Source organism: Stigmatopora argus, chromosome 6 (genome assembly GCF_051989625.1).
Source record: "Stigmatopora argus isolate UIUO_Sarg chromosome 6, RoL_Sarg_1.0, whole genome shotgun sequence".
NCBI classification, from domain to species: Eukaryota; Metazoa; Chordata; class Actinopteri; order Syngnathiformes; family Syngnathidae; genus Stigmatopora; species Stigmatopora argus.
Window position 1 is genome coordinate 13,153,996 of NC_135392.1, and position 27,771 is coordinate 13,181,766.

The window sequence follows — 27,771 nt, forward strand, 5'->3', positions numbered from 1 at the left end:
GTTTTTTTTAAAACAACTCAAAGTAAATATAGTCAATTACTAGTAAACTTTTTTAAATTAATGAATGAAAATGAGTTTATTGGTGAATTCCTGTTTTACTCATTCATTTCCCATACTGCTTCTCTTCACAAGGTTCGCAAGGGGTGCTGGAGCCTATCCCAGCCAACTACAGGCGCTAGGCAGTGAGCACCATGTATTTGTTGCCAGCCATTGAATTCCTTTTATTTTCTATATTTTGAAAACTTTTCTTTTTCTAAACAATTTTTCTTCTTAATTCTGATATGATTTAATTAATTATTATAATTTGCAAACTATAATTTTTCAATTTAAATGTAAATGATTTATGGTTACTCATTTTTCTTGTAGTTTTCAATCTAATTTTCTATAGATTTTTGTATTATTGTTTTCATCCACTTGTGTATTTGTTCTAGGCATCAAGGGGTCTATAAAGTAGGAACAGCTTTTTCACGACCGCTCGGGAAGGCAGTGCCATCTGGCGAATGAGAGCGCGCTTGACAGATTTGTTTTTTCTTTCCTTTTAGGTCAAACGTCGCCTGTGAAGAGTCTCAAGCCTGTAAGTTGATTTTTTTTTTGGTTGGGAGGGAGGGGTCTCCTCTAGCATTGGGTTAAATATCCGTTGTTGCCCTCCATTTATCTAATAACCCTCCACGGCGCCAAATTAAATGACAGTAACGTGAATGTTGATTAAAATTCCGCGCGCCTCCTTTTGTTTCGCTCTGGAAAAGTCTTAATTGCTTCCTCGTTCAGTTTTGGGGGATCTTAGCGGCCATTGTCAGGGGATTGGTGTACTAATGAAGCATGGATGAGCCCCGTTTTTGGGTAGGGTACCGTTATTAATGCAGCAACACTGGAATAAAAAAAAAAAAGAGAAAAATCTTTCGGGATGAAGAGGCAAGTCAAATCTTTGGGGAAATTACAGTCCTGCAGTTTAGAGCCCTCTTAACTATTGCACCAAAGTGAAACGTGCACTTTGTTTATCTGAAAAAAAATACCTTTTATTGCTTCTGTCAACAGTGCACTCTTCAAAGTGGAGCATAATTAGTGCTCATTGCTGTTCGCCGTCCTCTAAAATTCCCAACATAGTCCCGTAGGAAATAATGTGTTTGTTAGGTTTTACTGTGCTGCATTTAATTCATCGGTTCCCATTGGTGGGAATAGTAGACGTTCAATTCCTGCAAGGACTGGCCAATAAAATGTCTTGGAATTTACAGTGGAGCAGCCACCCTAGACCTTTGTCCATGAAAAACAATTCTGCGCTTATTTTTAGCTGTAATTATGTTGGCTATATGATTAGTCAACTAATCGCAAAAGTCATCGATTAGTTGGTTCACATAGAGCTAGCATGTTTTCACCACATTCCAGAAACATGCATGTTAGCTGTCTAAATGTCATCCATGCAGAGACAGGAAATGACGGCCAGTACGGAAACCCTGGACGCAATTGGCGATTCAGCCCCCCAGGCATTGCCTTACCACTCTAACACAAGCACCCTGCGCGCTGCCGGCGACTCGCCCAAGCGGGACGCTGCAGAGTTGTATCTGAAATCCAAAGCCCTGCTAGAGAGCAGACGTAAGACCATTGCTACACTTTGGGCAACTAAAAACCACGCATAAAAGACATGGTCTTTGACTTGTCGGTTTAATGTCCACAGAGCCCCACACCAAAGACATTGATGTGTCCCTCAAGAGGGACATCGAAACAGGTTTTGGCTTCCGCGTTCTGGGGGGAGATGGACCACAGCAGCCAGTAAGTATGCGGATCATTGACGTAAACAATAAAAAATCTAATCCATGTACATGTACGTGAGGGAAATGGTAATGAGTTTGATTTTTTTTGTTGATTTATGGTTTAAAATTATCCTATCAAAGTAATTTGATTGCATTGATTTGTCAATAGAAGCTGTGAAAGACAGTATGGTTATACATAGATATTAGACTGCTCACCAAATGTGGTTTATGGGCATTTCACAAAAATATATCTAAATACTGACAAAGTTCTTCAAATCAAAGACGAAAGTTGTCATAAGAGATTCCCATTGATACGAATAGATATCTAAATGACAGCCAGGTTGAAAAGTGCTGACCCCCCGCCAGAATGTGTTCCCCCAGGTGTATATTGGGGCCATCGTGCCAAATGGGGCCGCGGAAAAAGATGGCCGCCTGCGGGCTGGAGACGAGCTGATCGGCATTGACGGCGTGATGGTGAAGGGCCGCTCGCACAAGCAGGTGCTCGACCTCATGACCAACGCTGCTCGTAACGGTCAAGTCATGTTGACCGTGCGCAGGAAAGTCATCTACAGAGGTGAGCGAGGTCAAAGGTCATTTTAAAAACCCTTTCGCTCTTTGAAACCATTTGATTCCACCCAGACGCCACAGAAGAAGAGGCTCAAGAAAGGGCACCGACGTTGAACGGCTCCCCCAAACTACCTCGATTGCCCATGCCCAGCGCCCTGGACCACGAGTCCTTTGACATTACGCTGCACCGCAAAGACATCGAGGGCTTCGGATTTGTCATCCTCACGTCCAAGAGTAGACCTCCGTACGGAGGTGAGCTTGTCCACCACTCCGTTTTATTGTTTATACGGCATTGAGCGTGTGGCATCAATTGTTAATTCTTACCCCATTGGTCACAACAGCAATTAACGGCCAATCCATGTTAATGTACTACTTTTCTTCTGAGTTTAAATGTCTTGTAACAGTCATTCCGCCTTCCCCCCCAGTGATCCCCCATAAGATTGGCCGCATTATCGAAGGCAGCCCGACGGACCGATGCGGCCTGCTGCACGTCGGTGACCGGATCTCGGCCGTCAACGGTCGTTCCATCCTGGAGCTTTCGCACAACGACATCGTCCAACTTATCAAGGAAGCTGGCAACGTGGTCACGCTCACCGTGGTTCCCGAGGATGGTGGGTTTGCCCCCCCCCACAAAAAAAAATCTGTCTGTTTATATTTTTTTTATTTAGTTTTGTGTTCCATTTTGACTGAATGTGTCCTGGCCCAGGGATTCATTGTTGATTAATCAATTAACTTTGACAGCCGTACTTGCAATAATGAGACTTTGACGATACTAACTGTTGGAATCTCAAATATTTTTAGAGTACAAGGGTCCTCCATCTGGTGCCAGTTCTGCTAGACAGAGTCCAGCTCTTCAGCACCGAACCATAGGACAACGCTCAGCTCTCCAGGACGAACGGTAAAGAATTTGCCGTTCAGAAGGTCTCACTTTTTAATAACGTTTAAATATTTGTTTTTCCAAATACTATATGCACAAATCTGCCAAACACTTCCAACCATAAGCAATGACAAATTGGGTTGTCATTTCAACTGTAAACCACCTGGCACACCATACCGCTTTGCTTTGGCCGACTGAGCCTCAAGCATTGAATTTGTTTTTTTCTTCACTTTGCATAATGGATCTTGCAGTGTTACGCCTGCAGCGTTTTTCGTGTACACCATGTCCAGCTGACAATGTGCATGTATGTGCTTGTGTGTGTGACAGCTTCAACCTGGACCTGGAGGACAAACGAGATGCCATCTCTTGGTCTGAACACAAAAACATCCCGGTGGAGCAAGGGGCGTTATGTGTGACGGGACCAAACCAGGTGACAATGACCTTTAAATGTCACACTTGAATTTAAACCCTGAAGATTTGAGTTGAAGTAGGCCCATTTACAAAGACGCCACAACATAGGGACTTTGGAGTCACACATTGTACTGTTATGTTGCATTTTAGGGCTGTCTGACTGTTGAACTGGACCGGAGTCCCAGAGGCTTTGGGTTTAGCCTAAGGGGGGGAACAGAGTACAACATGGGTCTTTACATACTGAGACTGGCTGAGGATGGCCCAGCGCAGCTGGATGGACGGATTCACGTAAGTCACAATGCTTTTCAATCATCGATTAATCATTGTATATTTGGGCAATTAGTCAAAATGTAAAGCTAAATTATATTAAACAATGGTTATCTCATTTATATAAATTTCAAATGAGTTGTTTACTTGTTAGGACAATGAAGTGTGCCTTTATGTTGATGTGAAGGCATACCTATTTGTGTATTATTTTTGAGTTGTATTATTTCTTGTAGTATTTTTGTGTTGGTAGTTCAACCCACTCCAGCAAGACTTTATTCACTTTTTTTTTAATGACAAAGGACAGCAGTTGTCATTTTATGTATTTTGTTTTCACACTGTGTCCTTTGGTATAAAGCCACAATCAGACCCCTGTTACCAACATATGTTGAGCCCTTGTCAAAGCCCTTCATAAACTAATGCAATTATCATGCCGAGAGGTAATTATCATATTGTTACAAGCAAAAAGGAGCGAAGAAAAGAAGCCCGTTGTGGGGAATCCATCTTGTGTGCTCTGCGGGCACACGTGGGAACGTCAAATGTGATTAGGAGATGACGGATCGACGTACTTACTGTGTCATCTCCATTAATAGAGGCTTCCTCAGGCTATGTGTATGTGCTATTAGTGGTTCTCGCCAGCTCGGGCTAGGAATAAAAATTGAATTTGTTCCGCGACCAAGCTTGTTAAAAGTGTGCAAGTGCCCTAAATGGCCGACATGTGGCGCGTGTGTTTTAGGTCGGAGACGAGATTGTGGAGATCAACGGCGAGCCGGCCCGCGGCATTTCGCACACGCGCGCCATCGAGCTGATTCAAGGGGGAGGGAGCAAAGTGGCGCTACTGCTCCGACCAGGCGCCGGTCTGACTCAAGATGGTGGTAAGTGCTTGTTAAAAGGCAACTGTTTTAATAACCCTTGATATACATATTTGTTGTTTTTCTTTCTCACTGTCATTTTCGATTATGCATAATATTCATTCTTATTATGATACATATTTTTGGTTTGTTTTAGCCGAAAGAGTGGGTTTTATTATTACCATTACTGCTAAATTATTTTTGTATTATTATTTATTAACACAGATGCCCTTTTGGTGTGCCACAGAGCTCAAATGGGCTGAGCAGTTATTCTTGTTAATGTGTGTGAACTGATAAGTTACTAATGGAAAGAGTGAGGCCTCTATTTGAGCAAGGTGTTTGAAATTGAATTCTGTTTGCATCGTTAAACAATCATAGTAAAAAAGCGATTCATTTTCCCACCATTTGTTCAGTAATTGAAATTCATCCATTATTGCTAGAGTAAATTGTTTTCTTTTATGCAAGCAGTTGGGCTGCCTGTGCTTTGTAAATGAGACTTTTTATGAGAAGCGGCAGATCATGCCGTTTTGGTAAACCCACCCCCGTTCATTTCCGTAAAGATGACCGCCGGCGTTTGCGAGCTCAGTCATGGGACGCCAAATGTACTCAATTCTCTCTGCCAATGGCGAACCAGCTATTTTTTCTACTTAATCTCTTTCTTCTTCTTCTCCTCTTGCAGGTAGTGCAGCTTCTTCTACAGTGTGCTACTACACTGAACATCAACACTAACATCCTCATATGCCTTTTCCTGGCATCTTCTCTTTCTACCTTGGTAATTGCTTCCTCATTATGCTAGCTCAGAATTAGTAGACCTATTTGGGACCGCCTGTGATCACTTACTGCTCAAAAAAGGTGTGCTCAGCTTTCGGGGGAAATTTTCAGGGTCCACTACTTTGACTTTTTTTCTGACCGTCTCTAAGATCTTTTTACACTTTTGCAATTTGCAAACGTACCGGAACATTTAACATTTGGATATTTAAAAGGCTAAAGGTCAAATTGCAATGAACTGTAAATGTGAGAGGGTAAGCTTGTTTATTGGCGGGGTATGCTGCAGGAAAAATCCACAATTGGTTCTAGCTGGCACAAGATTGGTGTCTTAAATTAAAATTAAATTCAATTTAGATTTTGTGCATGTTTATTTTTCTGCAATTATTCTTCATTTAATACAAAGAATGATTACTCCCATACTGAAAAACCTCAGTGTGCGCATCTTATACTGTCCCATGGCAGTCAAGATGCTCACACCAGACTATAATTTTTGTCATCACTGTAAACTTTTATAAAATATAACTTATGAGGGCAGCGCGTCGGCCTCACAGCTCTGGGGTCCTGGGTTCAAATCCAGGTCGGTCCATCTGTTTGGAGTTTGCATGTTCTCCTTGGGCCTGCGTGAGTTTCCTCTGGGTACTCCGGTTTCCTCCCACATTCCAAAAACATGCATGGTAGGCTGATTGGACACTCTAAATTGCCCCTAGGTATGAGTGTGAGTGTGAATGGTTGTTTGTCCCCTTGTCGCCATGTGATTGGCTGGCCACCAATTCAGGGTGTCCCCCGCCTCTGGCCCGAAGTCAGCTGGGATAGGCTCCAGCACCACCCATGACCCTAGTGAGGATAAAGCGGCCTGGAAAATTAAATGAGATGAGATAATTTATGAGATGGTGTTTTATTTGTTTACATGAACTCATTAGCTACTATTGAAGTCATTACTCTGAAATATTGCTTTCAAATCTGCTCAGCCAGTACTTTTATTGTGACTAGCGAATATGTGGTCTTCTGCAGGTGAAAAACACATTTCTCCCTTCAGCGCCACTAGAAAAGTGTTTTTCTCAGACACATCACCCTTGTCCTCGCCATACTTCATCAGGGCCTCCATCATAGAGTCCATTCCTCACTCCGGCGGTCCCAAGCACTCCCGCCGCCTGGGCGGCACGTCTTCGCCCCAAGGACCGCAGGGTTTGAGCTCAGTAACGGGGCAGGACGAGCAATGGGACGTGAAAACTCAGACGACGCAAGGAAGACTGACGAGTGGCCCTAAAGCAGGGGGGCCGCTATTCCAAGCCAAAGACAGGCCTCAAAGGGCTGGATGGACTGAGAAAGGCGCGCCTGTCGCCATGTCTCACGAGGGCAAGCCCGCACCCACACGGTCGCTCAGCGTGGGGGAGAGGGCAAGGCCGAAAGCCATCCGGAGACACAAAGACTCCAGAAGAAGTGACAGTGGAGTCGGTTTGAAATCCGTTCCGAGACAAGACACGGCAAAGTCCCAAACTCGCAGGGCGAGCGAGAGAATCTCCGTTCAGAGAAACGTCAACGGCAGCCAAATCGCAGATGACGGGAAGACATGGAATGACATTTACTTCAAAGGTTCCCTAGTCACGCCAAGTACGGCGCAATCGGTGACCGCCAGGACCCCAAGGGTCTCTCCCAGGACCCCACCCATTAGCCCCGGGGAATGGAAAGTACCCTGCCAAGCCCGGATCCTCTCCCAGGCCGAGGTTCTCCAACACCCTTTCTGGTAGGAGAACACTACATCCTCCACCAATTGTTTTGTTCTGAGCGCTTCCAGCCAAAGTACTAAAAGTATTACCCGATGACCATTTTATAATCCTTGCCAGTCTTTTTTTTGGGGGGGTAACTATGGCATGTAGCAGCCCTCAAACCCCTGCATTGACTCGCTGCTTTTGGAAAGGCCAAACATCTCTCTATGTGAATTTGTGCCAATCACATCCACCTCCCCCATTATGCAAGGCAAGGAGGGAAGCTCACCAAGGACTATTTTTCTATTTTGCATGCAGTCGATCCTTCTTTTTGACGACCATTCCGTGTCGCCCCACATTTACCTGAAGACTGTTCACTCTTTTCCATTCGCATCCTTCAAATGACCAGAAACTTGTGCTTTTTGACATGTCGTTTACCGACCGTACAAACCTATGGAGATCAGACTTTTGCTTCAAAGGAGGTAGCCCCAATTAGTCCTAAATTCATCTGAGAAGCATACACAAGAATAATTCATGGCCACGTTGGAGGGACCCACAAGTAAGATTTGATTCGTTCTTAAATTACCATTTACCTTTTCCCCCCAATTAGCACCAAAACCCACACACCAACAGACAACTGTAAATTCCACACGGGAACGCCGAGCCGAGATTTGAGTCCCCTTGATGGTGAGTCAGACATGCTTACTGTTATTTTCGCTACACTACCCTATATAGTACATGTCAAACATTTTCCAGCATTACACCGAACTCAAAAATGGTAATATTGGATTTTTGATTGTCTCTTTTATTAGCCAAGGTTCCAAACATATTGACATAGCTACTTCAAATTCAAGAAAATTTGACATGATAAAATGAGAGAATAGCCATGGGGTGTATTTGGCTTTTTAAAGTCCTCGGCAACCATCCTTTATTAGAATAAACTGACTTCTGACCCTTGTTTGGTCACTTATGGAGAGTTGCCACCACTCCCTTCCCTTTTGACATGTTTCATTTAGCAGAGATGAAAGTGGTTGAAAACGGGCAACTTGAATATCCAGCATAGCTGTTCATGGTATTTCTGTTTGTAAAGCACAAAAACAATAGTAGGATACAATTTTTTTTAGGTGAAAGTTTTTGATGTGAGAGTTTATTCAATTCGATCATCATCACCCAAAAAATATATACATTGCCTTTGGAGGGTGTCATAGTTTATCATGACACTTTGCGAGAAGCTCCTGAGTCAAATTGAACAGGTCACAAATGAAACACAGTAATAAAACCTGAAAATTGCAAACGGGGGGACAGTGTTAAACCCAGGACCCCTCTTGCGTGCACATGTAGCCAATACATGTTTTTACTAGAGCCATTTTGGCGGCAACCTGTGTTCTTTCGCGTCGAAAACTTTGTACGTCTTGACACTTAGAGGTCACACACAAACCGCCGTATTCAACGTTTTTAGTTTCTTCAAACATGTCTCCTTGTGAATTTTAATAGATATTTATATACATATATATAAATCTATCTATGAATGTCATGTCATGTTTTGCAACAAAAAAAAAATCTAAACTCCACTGCACAGCATTTATCCCACCTGTAGCATAACAAACTGCAGATATTTAATGTGTTATTTGTTGCCAATGCGATTATATTACGTGTTAAGGTGAAGATGCCAATCTGTGTATGAGTTGTAAGTCATGCCGCTTCCTACTGATGAGATATTAGAGGTAATAGAGATAATAGAATGATGGGGTGTGCTGCTTTTTGACTTCTTGGCATATTTCCCCCATGTGTGCGGCAATTTATTCGGGCCGTCTGCTTCAGCTTTAAGAGACGCGCGTTGACGCAGACCTGCTTTGAATGTTTATGTCTCGCGTTTTGAGATTCCTGTGTGTTATTATTCGGTGTTTAACATTTTGTTAATGCGGCCTCATCAAGTCACCTATAAATGGTTATTGACATTTTAGTTACATGGCTGCTATTGACTGAAATACTAGATGTCCAATCCAAATGGACTGGGAGACAGTCCAAATGGATTGAATGTTTCTCTAGTAAAAAACTAGTTTGAATTCACAGTATAAGAATGAAAAGAGCCACATATCGCAGGCATCTGATTGGATGTCTATTAGAGTCAAAGGCACTGTAAGAGTAGATATTTTTTCGCGTATGTGCACAATTCTGAAGTATTTAAATGAGATTTATTTATGAAATGGATGCAGTGCAATACAGCACTCCGTAAATTATTCTAAACTTGACTTAACCTTCTTGATGAGTTGAGTCCTTTGTTTAAGTAGACAATGAGTGAAATAGACGCACTGTAATGAAGACCTTATATTTAAGATTTATTCAACCAGAATTTATATTTTATTGTTAAATAGATTTATTAAAACTCAACATAGTCTGAATTCGTTCTAAATGTTTCATTTTTCTATTTTATCTGAGAGTCCTTGACTTCAAAGTTAATATTCCTCTCACGTTTTTGTCGAAGCGGCTCCACGTCAACTATGGCGACAATTCAGGCTCAGGGAATTTAAGCGTTGTAGCAAATACCAGATGGAAAGGACGTTGGAGTTCGCTTTTGTGCAATATACCTAGCAAAGAAAAGTCTGCTTACAAAACACAAATTTTGTTTGTCCGCTTGTTCGAGCTCTTATTTTCTCATCCTTGTATCATGCTGTGGCCTTGCATCGCTTTGGTAGGAAAAACAATCTGTGTGCTTCTCTTCTACATGGCGTAGGAAACGTAGATGTAAATGTTTGTACATTGTACAGCACCTTTCTAAATATTCGCTCGCCTCTCGATCGGAGGAACAGAAAACAAGAGGTCTATTCATGAAATTGCCCCATTATTTTTTTATGTAAAAATAGGGAACAGCATATTTCACTTGTTTGCTGCCATTGACAGAGAGAGAGACATCCATTGGATTGGATTCTATTGTGGTCACTGGCAGCCAATGAGCGTAAAACGATATTTAAAAAAAAAAAAGGATCTTGACATGGTGTTCTGTTCATGCACTGAATAATAAAGTTTTACTGAAAACAGCCTTTAGACTGGCGTTATTTGCGTCTATTAAGAAAAAAACCCTCATTAACCTCTGTGAGAAAGGCAAATCTGTTGTCATGGTAACTCACTTCTTTCCAACGCCGATGTGGGAGTGGTGTTTCTTTTTGCCTCGTAGATCAAATCAAATTAGTTTAGAGCTCTGATGTGGCTCATTAAGTTTTCATTGGTCTATGTAATACAAGGCTAGACATTATTTTTGCTTTTTAAAAAAGTACTATTACTATGTTGGAGTTGTAGAGTTGGGGATTTCCCAATTGAAGTTCAGCATCTTTACAAAAATGTCCGTGTGCAATTGTACACACGTTAATATATAGCTGACATGATTTTGAAGAGGAGAACCTTTGTTCTCGGAGACATTCTTTCATTCATATCTGCACGTAGTAGAAAATGAGATGGTTGAATAGTCCCTTTGTGTTCTTGACAATGACTACCCTAGCACAGTTTTATGAAACTGCACATCGTTTAGAAAATTGTGGTCAAGGTCGAAAATTCTAATGGTCAAAATATTTCCTAAACTGCACAAACCTAGTAAGAAACAAAGAAGTAATATTTTTGTAGTTCATCTTTTGCACCACATGGAGGGGTAGCCCTACCAACCTATTATGTATTGGTTGCAGTCATCGTAGAGTGAGGTAGAACAATTTTTCCATGGTAAGTCAGATGCCTTTTTTTATTCGACTTTCGGATGGAAACAGAAAATGAGCAGCCATTTTTCACTAGCTAGACGTTTGACCCCCCTCACATGTGGCAAGCAAACGCTCTCAAAAGACCCTGCCACTCATTTTCTGTTTTCCATTTTCAAATCCAACATCTGTGTGCATTAATTCTGGAATGTCAGTAACCAGGTTAAATGCCCTTGGTGGAATGTTTACCTTTAAAAATCACTTATTCCCCATAAATGAACTCCCAGAAATGTCGAACGTTATTTGGGGTTGACCAGAGCCCCTTTAAATGGTTGCAGGTTTCTTCTGGGGGGAAACAAACCTTAATTCCGATGGCAGGTATGCAAGCATGTGGAACTTCAAGATTTGAGGTTATTTTACATCACAACTGTTAAAGATTTAACAAAAAAAACTCTGGAATTTCAACAGGGGTGTGTAGACTTTTTACAACCACCGTATCATAAACCTATTTCTTTTGGACATAAAATTTGAAAGATTTGAGTTATTCCTGTTATTATGCTGCACTAAATGAAGCAACATTCAAAATTCACACCTGTTTTTTTTTCATACTGTGAGCCAGATATGCCAGTCGCTATTCCATTTTGTTCCCCCAATTAATTGCTTGGAATCGATTAACCCGAGTAACCTCAGTCTCAGTATTCAGAAGGCCCCCACCTTGTAGACCTCCTGTGTGTAGCTCCAGTTTAACTAGGTCTACAATGTCTTGTGTGTCTTGTGCCTGTCTTGCTACTGCAACCAAGACATTTCCCGAATACGGGATGAAATAAAGTTCTAACCTAATCTAACCTAACCCCTAAAAATCTTGCCTTCAATTTTCCAAATGGGTCTTCAACCCCAAAGCATGCGATCCCCTGTTGCCAGGGAGACAGCTTGCATGGCTGGTTGTCTCCCAAGTGTCAACAATAAGATGTGACGTGGAGAACCTCCCTTTGGAATTCACCCCAGAGTGCATCTGGCCGATGAGGCCCGGCCCCATTCTTGCTGACAGTTGTGGAATGTATCCATGACAATATCCCAAACTTATAACTGTCGGAACAATGCCATTGTCATCCTTTCAGACTTCTTCTGCAGACCTCTTTATGATGGGGTTCATGCGTGTAATCCTGAATTACAAGTATAGAATAACAAGGGCTTCCCTGCCTTATTATTCAAAGGAGGAATACCCTTTATGATTTCCCCCGTTGGCCACACCCATTTTTCTTCAGGAGGGGGCGTCGGATGCAAGCCAGTAAAGACAAGAAAGGGGACCGGTTTTAACTGACGAGAATCTTAACCATAATTCAAATGCAGGGCAAATTCTTATGCAAGAGTAGGAAAATACATTACAAAAGAAAGGCTTTTCATTTCTATTGTTTAGGGTTTTAGAAAAGTCAAGTAGAAATATTTTAGTAAAAGTACTTCCTGCCTGGAATATACAGTATACAGTAAGACAAGAGTTTTTGGATTACATTACTACCAGTTTGTGAAATTTGGACCATCGCAGATGATTGTAAACAGGCACTATGACCAATTTAATCATGCATACGAGAAACTGACAAATGATTTAGTTGGTGTTTCCCATTCGAGGAGGGGCCAACAATCTTAAGTCTTTGTATGCAAGAAATGAAAAAGTACATTTTCAATCACATCCTTAACAAGAGGAAAAAACATAGAAATATATATCTAGTTTTTTTAAATTACAAATGTGTTTTAAAATTGTTTTTCCAGTGTGTCAATTCTGCTTTGGATTTGGATTGGATTGAATTGGATTCATTTTGAGTTTCAATTATGTTTAAAAAAAAAAAAAGTACATACATGGATTAACACTATCTTTATTGGGTGGGACTGACAAGAATAATATTGCTCTGTAAAGATAATGGAGGGGGACTGATGTGACTAGTGTTGTAGATCAGAAGTGCAACACAGTATACATATTTAATTATATTTTTATCATTTGCTGCAGGCCTTATTTTGGAAACCTGCTTTATTATATTGATTTTTACTAATTGCGGATGTCACTGTCAAATTTATTTGTAAATATGCAATATTGAATAGTATTTCTTCTTTCACTCATTTTCTGAGCCACTTTATCCTTCTTTGGTGAATATGATTAAAGCAACAGCTCATATACTATGATCTTCTGTTTAACCTTTTGATTTATTTTGAAAGCAAGAGTTTGCTTGCTTCCTGTCCCTATGAGGTAAAAAAAAAATCGCCTCCCTTTATTAGGGAGGGCTTGAGCGTGGAGCAAGCATCTCTGTCTGATTCGCCGGCTGGATAAGTTGCAGTGTGAATATTGCGTGGCTCGATTACTAGCGATCATGAACATGAAGATCTCGTCTCTTCTTTTCTTCTGCTGTTCCTCCACTTTTGTTTGGAGATCAGAAGGTAAGAGAAAAAGAAAATTATATTGTTCACTGTTTTCAATGATGCGCAGAATGGGTAACACGTTATATTAGTGTATCACTACATTTTTCTAAAAGCATCAAAAAGCAATAGAGATCATTGAAAAATAATTTTATTTTTCATTTGACAAATTAAAAAAGTGAAACAAGACAAGACCTGTAAAAAAGCAGGCAGGTAATTTAATTACTATGGTTATTTGAGGGAGTCATATTCTGATCTTTTTGTTTTAAAATTGTAAAGATGACATTGGAAAATATTATACAGAGGTTTAGGTAAAGCCAGGGTCCTATTGGTACAAAATGGAAAAAAAAAGTTAAAAATAATAATAATAATTTAGGGGAAATGTCTTTTTTGTGTGTGTGGTTTGTTTTTTGCTGGTTTGTGCTGTAAAAAAATATATATATTTCTTGCTTTGAGCCAGATTTCTTTCATCACAATCAGACTACAACGGTCAAAGCGCACATCGCAGTTCATAACTGCGACTTTGAAAATAAATAACCGATGGATCCTTTATATACCCTTTTATGTACAACGGTCAAAGCGCGCATCGCAGTTCATAACTGCGACTTTGAAAATAAATAACTGATGCATCCTTGATATACCCTTTATGTACAACAAACAGTGTAATATGATAATCACAATACAAATCATTACATTTTAGATGGCAAGTGACTATAGTAATTCAGAACAAAACTTAACTGCAAAAGAAGTAAATAATAATTTTAATTATAATTCTGTCTTTTTTATATATATATAGATATTTATATATATTAATATTTCAATGAATGTATGAATCCAATAAATGCTACTGAAAACACACTTAATAAAATTGTATGTATAAAAACCTAAGGCCAGATTTCCTATTTTAATTATCATTCTGTTGTCTTTTTTTATATATATTTTAGTATTTCAATAAATGCTAATGAAAACACACTTAATACAATTGTATGTATAAAAACCAAATGGCCTTGAATAACAAAGTACATTTTCTATTTTAATTATCATTCTGTTGTCTTTTTTATATATTCAGTTGTGGTCAAAAGTTTACATACACTTGTATATATTTTAATATTTCAAGAAATGTATGAATCGAATAAATGCTAATGAAAACACACTTGATAAAATTGTATGTATAAAAACCTAATGGCCTTCAATAACAAGATAGATTTTCTTAAAATAACATTGTATTTTAACTCATCCATTGCCATCAAGGGCAGTCACTGAGGTAACAGTTGGCCCATAAACAACTAGACAAAATCTTCTTCCCCAATCAAAATACACAAGACCGCCCTTCATCCAGTCCTTTATTGTAAATAGATGAGAGCGCAGATCCTCGTGGTACCACAACAGTGCGTCTGTTCCAAAAGATCCTCCCAAATGTTCCCCTCCTTGGTTTAAACTCAAGATTTTTTTTCCCCTCCAATCATTCCTAGAGTCATTTGTTCCATGTATTCATGTCTTCTTGCCATTTGGCCTTTTTTTCATCTAGCTGACTGCCCCAGGCCTGAGAGAGGGAACACGTCCGTGTTGGCTGAGGAGGTGTACTTGATGAATCATTTTCCAGAAGGTACCAATGTCACCTTGGTGTGTCGCAACGGTTTTGTAAAAAGGCCAAGCTCGGACGCCATATATTGCAAAAATGGCAGTTGGACTCCAATTGAAATCATCTGCAAAAGTGAGTGACAATTGTCGGATGAGTGATTAGACTTTTCGACAAGTAACTTAGCCTTTTTTTAACCCTAGAATTCAACTGTGGAGTCCCTCGACCTCAACCTAACATGATCTTTAACACCACTGGTGGAACCCTCTTTGGCGACATTGCCAAAGTCACCTGCAAGAAAGGGTAAGTTAGCATGGAGAGGAAAAATCTCAATTTTTAATCGAATCGACACAACATTTTTAAATATGAGAAAGTCTCACATTATATTTGATATAGTAGAATATAAACACAACGCAGGTTACAGTTGCCCGTATAGTAATAGAAAATACCAAGCAATGTTTTGATAATTATTTTATTAAAATATTTCAAGCTTTTAATTCAAAACAGGAAATCTAAAAGATGATGATCGTACGTGATGATTTGCTTTTTGATCAATTCAAACCCACCCAATTAATATAATATATTTAACAGAATAGATGATTTTCCACTTTGGGATCCCCCAAAATATTTACTATCTGATTTAAGTTTAACTGATTTAATCCACATTTGGACAAAGCTTCCCACTGCAACTTTAACTGACCAATCCTATGTGACTTGAGTAGGATTCTTTGATGATGAACCGAATGAACAAAAGTCATATGGAATCTTGATATATTCAAATCCATACACATTATTCTTTTTTTATGTTTTCACAGTTATCAAATCAGGGGTACCAGCTACTGGCAGTGCTTCTGGAATGGGTGGATAGGAAAAAGCCAGTGTCTCAGTAATTCTCTCCACTTTATCTCTTGTCTGCTTATTTGACTCAAAAATACATCATTTTCATCAGCAGCTGTTTTTTTTGTCATTCATCAGTTAGGAAGTGCAAGTTGCCTTTAAATGTGGACAACGGGATGCACTTCTGGGCTTCACCTGTCCCACCAACCTATGGCGAGAGCGTCAAGTATGAATGTGACAAAGGCTACGTGCTCACTGGAAACGCCACCATCCAATGCAGCGAGACGGGTGAATATGATTCCCCGCTTCCTGAATGCAAAGGTATGGCAATTTTGTACATATTCAGCTGTGCTCCAGTCCTGTAGAGGACAGGAACGAGAATGATCTTAATATGAGCAAATTGAACAAGCAAAAACATTACAAATTTCCTTTTTTTCCAGTGGAAGCCTATGAGTTAAATTTGTGCACTGGAACTGACTAGATTTATTTTGACAACAGATCATTGAAAAATAAATAAATAAATAAATTACAAGTTATGTTAATCCAAAGCAGTGACGTCATAAATTCTCTACGATTCCCAGATATTTCGACGTCAGCCTCTCCATCGAGCATAGCAAGCACAGCAAGCAGCACATCAAGCACAGAGGCAGCAGCTCCCAAAGATAAAATTATCACGCACCACGCAGAAGTCACCATGCGTCAAGGTATACGCACACACAACATTTTTTAGATGCTAATCAATACCATGGCAGTCTTTTTCCTGCACTCTCCCACTATGCTGTATTATAATAGGAATTGCGAAATAATGACAATATAATATCACAATATTAAAGTACTTCAAATTCTTGTGATCTTGTCTTGCTCGAGTGGTTAGCACGTCGGCCTCACAGCTCTGGGGTCCTGGGTTCAAATCCAGGTCGGTCCACCTGTGTGGAGTTTGCATGTTCTCCCCGGGCCTGCGTGGCAATTCTCCCGGTACTCCGGTTTCCTCCCACATTCCAAAAACATGCATGGTAGGCTGATTGGACACACTAAATTGCCCCTAGGTATGCACGTGAGCGTGAATGGTTGTTTGTTTCCTTGTGCCCTGCGATTGGCTGGCCACCAATTCAGGGTGTCCCCTGCCTATGGCCTGATGTCAGCCGGGATGGGCTCTAGCACCCCCTGCAACCCTAGTGCGGATAAAGCGGTTCAGAAAAATGAATGAATGAATGAATGTTTTGTTCAACTGTTGTTTGCAGAAATACATGACAAGGATGCCAGACATCGCAACAAGGACTTTGGTGAGTTAAGTCCCAACACGTTGAATGTTTATATATAGCACATTGTTTTCATGTGCTGCGTTTGTCTTTCAGATTATATTGCCGTTATAGTGGGCGTGGTGTTCCTATCTCTAGGTAACCTACTCATTATCTGACACCCTTAGCAAGACTTGATAAAAATAAAACAGTATAACTCGTGCTTCTGTACAGTTGGATGCATTGGGGCGATCTGTCTGCATAGGCAATTCTTCAAAAGGAAAGGGTATGTTAAATTTACTTAAATATGAATTTGTCTATGTATGTGTATGTATGTATGTAAATGTGTATACGTTTGTGTTTATCTGTACATGTGTATATATGTGTGTATATATATATATAATGTGTATAAATGTGTATCATGTGTATACGTGTGTCATGTGTATACGTGTGTCATGTGTATACATGTGTGTATCATGTGTATACGTGTGTATCATGTGTATACATGTGTGTATCATGTGTATACGTGTGTATCATGTGTATACGTGTGTCTCATGTGTATACGTGTGTCTCATGTGTATACATGTGTGTATCATGTGTATACATGTGTGTATACATGTGTCATGCGTATCATGTGTATACATGTGTGTATCATGTGTATCCGTGTGTGTATACATGTGTGTATACATGTGTGTATACATGTGTGTATACATGTGTGTATCCATGTGTGTATACATGTGTGTATCCATGTGTGTATCATGTGTATCCGTGTGTGTATACATGTGTGTATACATGTGTGTATACATGTGTGTATACATGTGTGTATACATGTGTGTATACATGTGTGTATACATGTGTGTATACATGTGTGTATACATGTGTGTATACATATATTTGCTAAGTTACTATACTTTCCAATGGAGCAAGTGTGTTATCATATTTTGTTTTTTTTAGCTCGTATAACACCACGGAAGAACTGAAGCCCAAATTGTTTATCTTCCAAAATGCGTAGGAGGCCCGCCTCGCTAAAAGGTATCAGATGTATGTTCCCAAGGGTGAAAATATGCTTAGTGTATTAATAAATTCCGGTACCAGAAGAGGAATTCTCAATATTTGTTATTGTTGTTGTCTGCCCTCTAGTTAGAAGAATTCAAATCAGCTGACAAGCATCTGGGAAGCCAGGAAGGACATGCCATCACACTGGAGCAGTTCCTCTGAAGGGAAGAGAGGGCAAAAGGGAATTTAAATACTAATATTGCACTTCAAAGGCAGATCATTATTTTATGTCAATGTGGTTCCAAGGAAAGCCCACTGATCAAGCACTTTTCTTTTTTTAACTTTGTTTGCCTCAAAGTTGTAATTATTCACTGCGAAGTCATTTTTTTGTATTTTTGTATATTTATAACTTAAACAGACCTGTTTCAATGAGTAGTCTGATGTGTTTAGCGTGAGAAAGTGGGTGCGGACGAGTCTCTCGACAATGTGGTTCAGTTTGTTCCAGTTTGACTCCAACGGTGGTGACGGCTGATAAAAGACACAATCAGCTGCATTCTTTGCCGTGCACGTTCCTGCCCCTCATTGTGAGCCCACCCCCCCCCCCCCCCCCCCTTGCTTGGCCATGACGGATAATGAAGAACTTTCATGCTGAGGAATGCAGAACGCCTGCTACCTTCTGCATATTTTATGTGCAACACTAAAATTTTGGAGTGCGTAACTCATTGGCCGCCACCGATGGCATCACACATCCAATCCATACAAAAAGGGACTAGGAGTTAAGATGACAATCTAAAATAGGTTCTATTACATTCCAAGTTGACCATTTTCAAGCATCTCAATGCCTGATTGAAAATACATGCACAATAGTCTTAAGCATTTTACCTTCAAGTACGTTCCAGATCTGGTTTCTGTTATACCAGTGCATACTTTTCCCTTTTGGCAAATTGATAGAAAAGGTCTTCATTGACAGAATATGCACTCATTTGTGTATTACACAAGAGGGATTTAGGGATGTTTTCATACCGAAACCAAGGAACATACTGTAACCCCACCCAAAAGAGGGGGTGATTTGTTAGAAAACTTTGGGGGGAAAAAGCTGCTCATTTTTTTCAACAAGTCATTTTAAACTGGAATTAAAAGGACACCACTAAAAAGCGGTTTGCCTGCCGCAGAACACCAGCTGCTAGCACAAACTGTGTTCTATGTGCAGTTGTTGCACCGATGGGACCGCATAGTGCTGTGACCCATTAGGGAAATGATTGAACTACTTAAAAAAAGAAAAAGAAAAATGATAAACATACATGGAACCCCCCTTTGGATGAAGAGAATGATTGTCTCGATGTGATTGCTGCACTGCAAGTGCGGACATGAATTGATTGTGATTGACCAAAAAAAGGTGTTTCCCCTTACGGGTATAACGGGGGTGTCTTCTCCCTCTTTACGTCACTTGCTTTTCATCGGTGAGTCTCTGTCCCCACCCTAAAACACATGTTTGGACACATTTCACAGCTCCTGGCTATGGGCTTAAATGAAGACATTCAACACAGACAACTAATAGATCCCAAAAAAGAACAGTACCGAAAATGTTACACAATAATAGCATTGGGGAGAACAAGGATCGCTACTGGAATTGTGACTTGTGCACGCTAGCTTTGAGTGAGATCTCAGCAAAACAAAATAATTACAAAAATTAGAATTGATAAAGCAAATGTCTAAAAAAAATGGGGAAAATTAACCTTGCCCATTAACGTAGCGAATAAAAGTCTGCATATGGGAGCGACTCTTCTATAAATGTTTGGAAAATATGGCAGCCCAAAAGGATTTATTAGGGTGGGGTTGTAAAGTGTGATTCTTTAAAAGTCAACATGCAATGACAGAGACTGTAAATCAGTAATGGAATAATGACGCTTCAACTGCCCCTTTTTTCTTTTTTTTTTAACTTCCACTCTGCATCCTGTTTTCTCGACAGGAAATTGAAAAAGCCAATTTGTCTGTCATTTTTACAGGAATGGGAATTCAACTGGAGTGAATGATGGTAATTTCACTCAAAGGTGCTGTAAAATCAAAAGTAAAAATGTTTGAATTGTTGGATTGGGCTTAAGTAAAGACTGTTGTTAACAACCCTGACAAATGGGAATTAATAACAAAAAAGGACATAGGATAAATTCATTACTCATTAGCAGTGGCGGGCGGTGCATTTTCTGGTAGCGCCTTCAACGTATCAATCCAACCCTCAAAAACTATTTTATGGCTATAAAACCTCTACTGCAGCTACATCTGCGACACATAAAAATAATCAATAAATTAATGCACAAAAATTGGGTAAAATCCATTTCCTAGCAGCATTTCATGATTAAATACAAATACTGGAGCTTTTCAGACATTAAAACCAGGCCAGGGGGTGATTTTCCCGGGAAAAGACAGCGATGAACGTCAATGGTGTACGGGCAAACATTGCCCGAAAATGGGGTAAAATCCAGCTTTGAGTTTTGAGTTTGAGTTCGTACATTAGTTACGAACATGTCATTAGCCCACTCCTGAGATCATGTTGTTTTGATGTGAGGATGCTTGCCAGTGAGAGGGTGGCCTAAAAAACTCATAACGCGCTGATGTACTTTGTTTACCCTGACTCACAGGCACCTGGTACCGTGACATAAGATAAAGAGCATTCACGAGCAAACACTGAAATTATACGTTTTGACAAAAGGTAAACAAAGCAGAATTCCATCGCGTCGTCTAGATGTCTAGGTTGAAGACACAACAATTTACAAGCTGTAAAGGTCAAATACAAGGGAAAGACTTGAACAAATCTCTGCTCCTGGAGGTCTTGAAACAAGTTGAGGATTAGTAAAGTGTTTCTTTTTAACCTTTTTTTTTGACCTTATAGGGCTGGCTGTGATTACAGTTCATATGGATTGGACGTATATCGTCGTCAATGACAAACATGATCTTCCATTCCAGCCCTCGCAGTGAGGACAGACGTCAATGTGTCAGGTAAGACGGACGACCATACGTATTTTAAAAGTCTGACTAACATTTCCCTGGTCACGCTTGATTGAGGAACTCCCTGTGACTCACATGGACTGGGTAATGTGGGTTTTGAGAGCTGGTTTCTGTTGATATGGCAACGACATGTGGCGTCAACCAGATTTTTTTTCTTTTGATTCAGACGGGGTGGGGGCAGTTTATGCATGAGGCGGCATTGGTGCTTGTATTTATGCCATGTTTGTGTAAGTGGATGACGTGAAATTGTGGGGGACAAAGTGATTCATATTCATTTCTGACTCATGTCTTGTTCCCTATTTTTGATATTTTTCCACGGTTGTTAAAATGTCTCCAGAAATATAGCAACAGTGAATCAATCAACAAGCTGTGAATGATGGTAATCTTTGGTTTAATGTTTTTAGTGACTATAAACAAAAGTGATTTTAGCATTTATTGTGGATCACTTTGAACTTCATTTTGTAAAAAATATATATTATTCAGCCATTACTGGGAAAAATTAGAATTTACAAATCCCCCTTTTATATAGGTGATAAATAAAAACATACGCATACCACTTACCTAGGACTTATTTTTGTACTTAATTACTTAGATGACACCTTTTTACTTAAAACAACATTAACACACTTAATTTTGAGTATAATTTGCTCAAAGTGGTCATCTAAAAACAACATAAGTAATTTTCGATGTTTCCATTTGAACTGTTTCAAGAAAATAGAATGTAAACAAACACATTATGTCAAGTGCAAGTCTGAATTACAGTACTTAGCTGCTCCCTGCTGGCGTTATAAGGAAGCACAAAGCCGAGCTCGCCTCCCCATTGTAACCGATTTCAAATGGTGCTAGACATGATGGCAACTCTGAACACCAGAGGAAAACGGTCATCCTTGGTGAGGCTGCACAATTTGCCTAATTTATCCTTGGTGTCGTCTTGAAGATTGTTCCTGCTCAAGAACACCGATTTCAAATGGTGCTAGATGGGATTTTAGACTCTAAAACACCATTTGAAACCGGTTCCCTGGGGAGGCTTCCTCCTGTGAATGGCCCCCGACAACTGCCTCCTGAAAAACAAACACAAATGGACATTTTACTATCACTATTGTCTTTAATTCATCAGCTGGCAGTCAATGATCATTGGCAGTTCTTCATTTCGGAAACAGATTGGTCATCTACGTGTCAGTCAGGGTCTTAACAAGTTCTCCAACAAAAAACAATAAAAGTCCGGGAAATTTGGAGCTTTTCTTTAGCCTAATAATTACTAGGGAATTAAGTATGACTAAATAGTAATTCACAGTTTGTATTTAGGGAATTTGAGCAACGATTTAAATGGTAATCATCACTCACCTTCCGGGCGACCAAAAGACCGGCGACCAATCGACTGTTCCTGTAAATCGCAGCCAATTAAATAATCTTTTCTGTGTGTGTTGACAGAGCCTGTTCTTTCATTCCCGGTGTTCTGTCAATATGGGCTTCCGTTGTCGACAGCAGTGTAATGAGAGCGCAGCCATTATTTCGCAATATCAATATTCCATTTCGCTGTTTTCGTTCATGCAGGAATTGCTTGGATGGCTTCGTGGTAAAAAGGCATATTACTCACTTGCATTACGTGGGAGACAAAATGGTAGTTCATATTGATTTTTAGTGACGTTTGACCTGTGATAACCTTTGGGAGGTGTTGTGGCCATGTGTAGCAGACTCAGTAGCTCAGAAAAGACTTGCGAAAGTTGCACAAGTTAGAGTGCGACTGCGCTGAGATAAAGTACAGCCAACTTTGCTCAGAAATAGAATATACTGCCTACTCCACATGGGTGTCCTTTTCCGAACCCAAAGTCAAATTTGCATGAAACGTCATTCAAAAGTGCTGTTTTACATTTAAGGAAAAGCCAGATTGTTGTGATCTCGCTGACTATGACAAAGTAGTTAATCCAAAAAAAAACCTCAGTGTCCTTCCGGGACAAATTGAATCATTAATCTGGTGCTCGCTTCATGGTGTTTCATCATCCAAAGCAAATGTTGTCACATTATTTCTAGTTGCTGTCGTTTTGTTTGTTCTTTTAAGGTAGCAGCCACACTTCCTATTCTTAAATGTTGACTTCATTCCCAACTGAGGTGCCCTATGATCTGGATGGACAGCCAATGGACAAAACTCATTGTCACGAATCGAGTCACATTCGAATTACTTTGCACACCTAATGCCTGGTTATGTGTATGGGTTTGCGCACATAAACAGAGTAGGTGGCTAATCCTCTTACAGATTAGAGGTCCTAATTTATCAGGCGTGAGAGAAGCAAACTCATCAGACGAATGTGTTTCTGTATTGAAAAAGGTTGCGCTTTAGAATTAGCAGGCTGAAATTGTCCTCTGATTAATGTTAAAATGTTCAGAAAATGAACCTTTAACACGGGTTCCTCCTTTTGTCGTGGGACCCTTTTACCCTTTAAAAATCCTTAAGGCTAGAGTAACCTTTATCTGCAACTCTCAAATCCAGAGTGATGCATTTCTTCCATTACATGCGTCTGACATTACATATATAAAAAAACCTACTTGATAATGTTTCATAGTTTAATTGTTGCATTTTAGTTGACGAATTTAAGATCTCATCTCATTTTCTCAACCGCTTTATCCTCACTAGGGTTATGCGGGGTGCTGGAGCCTATCCCAGCTGACTTCGGGCCAGAGGCGGGGGACACCTTGAATTGATGACCAGCCAATCACAGGGCACAAGGAGACAAACAACCATTCACGCTCACACTCATACTTAGGGGAACTTTAGAGTGTCCAATCAGCCTACCATACATGTCTTTGGAATGTGGGAGGAAACTGGAGTACCCAGAGAAAACCCATGCAGGCCCGGGGAGAACATGCAAACTCCACACAGGTGGACCGACCTGGATGTGGGGCCAACGTGCTAACCACTCGATCCACCGGGCAGCCCGAATTTAAGCATTATATGAATTCATTCATTCATTTTTTTTTCAGCACAAGGGTTGTTGGGGTGCTCGAGCCTATCCCAGCTAACTGGGCACCATGTGGGGGACACCCTGAATCGGTGGCAAAGACAAAGGTTAACCATTCACGGACACGGGGCAATTTAGAGTGTTCAATCAGCCAACCCTGCATTATTTTGGGCTGTGGGAGGAAACCGGGGTACCAGTTGACCAGTTTAATTTAAATAACTTTTATATGGGTTAATTAGGCCAAGATAACAATAGGTTTAAGACTACCCGTTCTAGAATGAATACTTTCAGTGTAAATAATGAGAAAATTTCACAGTCCACCATTAAAGACTACTGGATTTTACACATGGCATGTTCCAATCCACTTTTGACTTTCATTGCTAGCCCCTCCAGTTGAAATCGATCGGATGTCTAGTCATCAATCGCAGCCAAAGACTTAAGAATGAGCTTTGTCCTCTTTATATTTTAGCCAACAATGATCAATCTCTAATTATGGTTGAGAGTGAAAAACAGCCCAGGCAACGAGACACTTTCAGCTCCATTCCTGTTTTTAGCTCATTTTGGCAGCTGCTAATGATACCTATGAACAAACGCTGCCTCATTTTTCTATTAATATACCATCATCATCATCATCATGGTAGAGTGAGATCTGGGTTTCATTTTAGAATCGCTCACCTCCTACCCTACCATCTTTGGTCATTTGCCCAAGATTTTCACGAGGGTGATGCCTTTAACCGTTTCAGTCCAATCACTAAATAATTGGCAGTAAATTAAAAATTCTTAAATTCATAAATATGTATCAGATTAGAATGATACATCATAACAGGAACATCCCTGTGGGGTGCTGCATAAGATGACACGACACTTCTGCGAGTGGGCCGGTTCTTAATTTGGCGGCGAGAGGACGCGCCCCTCCCGTCAAAGAGGGCAAAATAACTATTGAGGTCACGCTTCCTTATCCCTCAAAGTGGGTCACTTGTTGCATTGGTCAGCCTCGAAACGGACGCCGGTCCCAAAAAAGACTACGTTTTTCCTCCTCATTATTTTCCGTTGTTGTATTGGATGAATCGCATTCTTGCTTGTCTTTTGTTACAGTGAGCACGGTCTCATTTTTACCTCTGAGATTTGAGGAAGCGCATTCATCTCGGCACTCTCGAACGAGTCAGCGGCAGGTGAGCGAAGGTCCTCCGTGATTGTCAGCATGATCTATAATGTCACACAGTCAAGGAGGTTGGATTAATACAGCGAAAATTGTATATTGTCCTCCCAGTCCACATGGTTAATTGACATATTTATCAATCAATGGCAGTGAATGTGTAAATGTGGAGAAAAAGAAACAATGGCCACAAATACTAGCTGATAGTGGCAGATGTTGAATCCATTGAAACTGAGGTCTGGCAGAGAATCATGTTTCACTGCCATTGACAGTGATACACATCAAATTTATTTGAATTGGGAGGGTTGACAGTGATGATTAAATTTGTCAAGCCCAATAGGAAAAAGTGGGGATGATATCTTCAGATGTATTCAATCGCTTAACATTACCGACTGGTGCCATCCATCTCTTGTGTATATTTAGGTATCAATGTCCAGTGGGACATACAGTATGGTGAATGGAGACAAATGTATGCGTTTCTATACTTAATTTGGATGGTTTGGCTGTGGATTAGTGGCAAACTGTCTCTGAAACAGAAAACGTGCTTCAGATGACGAGGGATCAAAACACATTTAAATCTTCAGGGATTTCTGCCAAAATGTATATTTTATGTAAGCTCAGGCGTATGTTAAATCGTGTCATCCTTATACGATGCTGTAACACCAATTTATGAAGACTCACATTTTTAATCAGAGCAAACATGTAATTGGCCAGTCAGCTCAATCAATTGCTCAACACCACACACTGCTCAACAGTTTAGTTGATTTTGCTTGTCCTTTTGTGTTTGCTTTTTGTTGTGTTTTGTTAGTTTTAGGATAATTACGTACACATCAGCGATCTCGGCGCGTTCTTTTCACAGCTGCCATTATCGCTGAAAGTTACTGAACTTGTATTTTGGCACCTTTGAGTTTCCATTGAACATCCCATATTTTATCGAGTTTAATGTAATTTTACAGGGGTGTTAGCATAAAAATCACCCAATGAATTGTGCTCCTGCTTACTTCCAAAGCACATCATCACAAACATCCACTGACTGATCCGTTTGGAATGGAAGCATCTGCATCGCTTCTGTCTCCGTCTGTTTATTTATCCTATGCTATTGAATGCCAGCATCCTTCTGGAAGGAGGAGAGCCGAGGGGCGACTCGACAGCGCCCCCCTGAGCTTCACAGCTGTAACGTATTTCATCATATCAAGTGCGCACTAAAAAGGAGCCAGATTATTGTTGAACTCTCGGCGGCTTATGACGCAGCAAAATGTTGTTGTCACCTGAAACGCCACGCCTATGACGCCTCCCCTCTCAACCGAGCACTTTATACCTAAAATAATCAGACATGTTATGTATATAAAAATGGCGTGTCCGCTTTAATTGGGCTGTAAGAAGTGAAAGGGGATGGTGTCGGCTCGTCAATGTTGTGCTATTGTTAACTGCGTAACATGGACGAACGATCTTATTCCGCTGATTACGCACTGCCCAATCTCTTGCGCAGCATCCTATTCCTATATTTCGGGTCTTTTTGCTATCACGCGTTTTGTTTACATCGCTCTCATCCTCCACGAAAGGGCCCCGAGTCAAGTTTGTGACGCCGAGTCGCGCATACAAGTTGACGCGATGTGGTTATATTTCCCGGCGGAAATTCCCACCGGATCTCAACCGATCCTCCACTTCTGACGCAGTTTCATTTACCTGTTGTCAAGTCCGAGGCAAAACCTTGTTGGTTTCAAGGCCCGCAGTGGGCATTCTCGTCACGTCGGGGTGTTAAAAAGGTTTTTCTTTGGATTTAAAATGACGTTTTGGGGAATTAAACTGTAGCTGCGTCGGGTTTTTTATTGGGGCCACTTCGCGCAAGCTATAGGAACTACTTTTAGTGGTATTCTCGACGCAGCGTTACGCAGCGCGATGACGCTCGTGTATTGTAATAACAGAAATAAACGTACGTGGTAGGCGCCGAGGTTGTTTTCTTTCCAAGTCGGTGGGGTGTCACTGGTCGTCCGGCGACCCCACGCAGGTTGGGCCTTCCCCCATCGTCCCCTCTGCCGCCACCGTCGGCCCCGGGAGCGCACGTTTATCTGCGGCGTATCCCACAGTAACAATTTTCCATAGCGCAAGCGACGAGGGCCCCGCCCACCGACACTCCCCCGGGCGCTGATTGGCAGGGAGCTCCGAGAAACAAGGCGTCATCACCGGAATCACATGTGGCTGACGCATGTTTACAAACATCGCTCGAGTCACGTGGTGATAGGCGCCATGATTTACCGTAAAGCACCTCCTTTGGTCGTGATCGGTCCCTTAGTGCTTTTACATAACTATTAAAGCAATGTGACGGGAAATGTCAACAATGACATTTGTGACGTCAGTGGACGTTTGAAACAGAAGTACAAACTATTACTTTGCTCGATACGGCGCGTTGATTGACAATATTTTAGAACACTAGATATGTTTTATAATATTTGTGGTTTGTTATTTCTCACACCTTTCCTAGTTCAAATGACATACAATTATCGCCATCAATGTCTGGCATTTTGTCTGCAGAGAAGAAACCAATCAGTATCTCGAAAGTGTCAGTTAATGCCAGAAAATAACACAAAAAATTGCATTGATTTCTCCCCATCTTTAACAACTATCCAACAACTTCCAAAACCTGGATATTGTTTTATATAATAACCTACGCATTTTTTATCTACCTGCAGCTACTGCCTGTATTAATGCAACGGCTTATTTTCC

The 27,771-nt window shown here is 40.6% G+C and overlaps 2 protein-coding genes and 1 long non-coding RNA gene across 3 annotated transcripts in view; 2 read left to right on the plus strand and 1 right to left on the minus strand.

Annotated features, from left to right (window-relative positions):
* Nucleotides 1-10,232, plus strand: part of magi3b (membrane associated guanylate kinase, WW and PDZ domain containing 3b) — an 86,422-nt gene extending 76,190 nt beyond the window's left edge. The window contains exons 11-21 of the mRNA XM_077601885.1: nt 543-574; nt 1,422-1,590; nt 1,673-1,767; nt 2,115-2,322; nt 2,388-2,567; nt 2,741-2,926; nt 3,117-3,213; nt 3,520-3,622; nt 3,754-3,891; nt 4,604-4,742; nt 6,498-10,232. Of these exons, the coding sequence (XP_077458011.1) occupies nt 543-574; nt 1,422-1,590; nt 1,673-1,767; nt 2,115-2,322; nt 2,388-2,567; nt 2,741-2,926; nt 3,117-3,213; nt 3,520-3,622; nt 3,754-3,891; nt 4,604-4,742; nt 6,498-7,234 (2,084 nt within the window). The 3' untranslated portion in view covers nt 7,235-10,232. The remainder of the gene's footprint in view (nt 1-542; nt 575-1,421; nt 1,591-1,672; nt 1,768-2,114; nt 2,323-2,387; nt 2,568-2,740; nt 2,927-3,116; nt 3,214-3,519; nt 3,623-3,753; nt 3,892-4,603; nt 4,743-6,497) is intronic.
* Nucleotides 10,233-12,144: 1,912 nt separating this feature from the next.
* LOC144075118 (complement decay-accelerating factor, GPI-anchored) lies at nt 12,145-18,360 on the plus strand. The gene is made up of 11 exons (XM_077601884.1): nt 12,145-13,302; nt 14,810-14,995; nt 15,064-15,163; nt 15,676-15,746; nt 15,836-16,018; nt 16,279-16,401; nt 16,939-16,980; nt 17,053-17,094; nt 17,170-17,221; nt 17,890-17,967; nt 18,076-18,360. Exons 1-10 carry the CDS (start codon nt 13,236-13,238, stop codon nt 17,945-17,947), a joined length of 924 nt encoding a protein of 307 aa, XP_077458010.1. The 5' UTR covers nt 12,145-13,235; the 3' UTR covers nt 17,948-17,967; nt 18,076-18,360.
* A 2,948-nt stretch (nt 18,361-21,308) lies between these two features.
* On the minus strand, nt 21,309-27,128 carry LOC144075120 (uncharacterized). The gene is made up of 3 exons (XR_013300485.1): nt 26,985-27,128; nt 25,008-25,097; nt 21,309-21,995 (listed from the first exon to the last, which is right to left on the minus strand). It is a non-coding gene; the product is annotated as an uncharacterized LOC144075120 (long non-coding RNA).
* Nucleotides 27,129-27,771: the final 643 nt, after the last annotated feature.

Excerpts from the sequence above, each read along its gene's own strand:
- LOC144075118 (XM_077601884.1), top strand. The coding sequence starts at position 13,236 with ATGAACATGAAGATCTCGTCTCTTCTTTTCTTCTGCTGTTCCTCCACT. Across the intron at positions 14,996-15,063 it reads AATTGAAATCATCTGCAAAA|AATTCAACTGTGGAGTCCCT; the intron begins GTGAGTGACAAT and ends TTTTAACCCTAG. Across the intron at positions 16,402-16,938 it reads AGAAGTCACCATGCGTCAAG|AAATACATGACAAGGATGCC; the intron begins GTATACGCACAC and ends TGTTGTTTGCAG.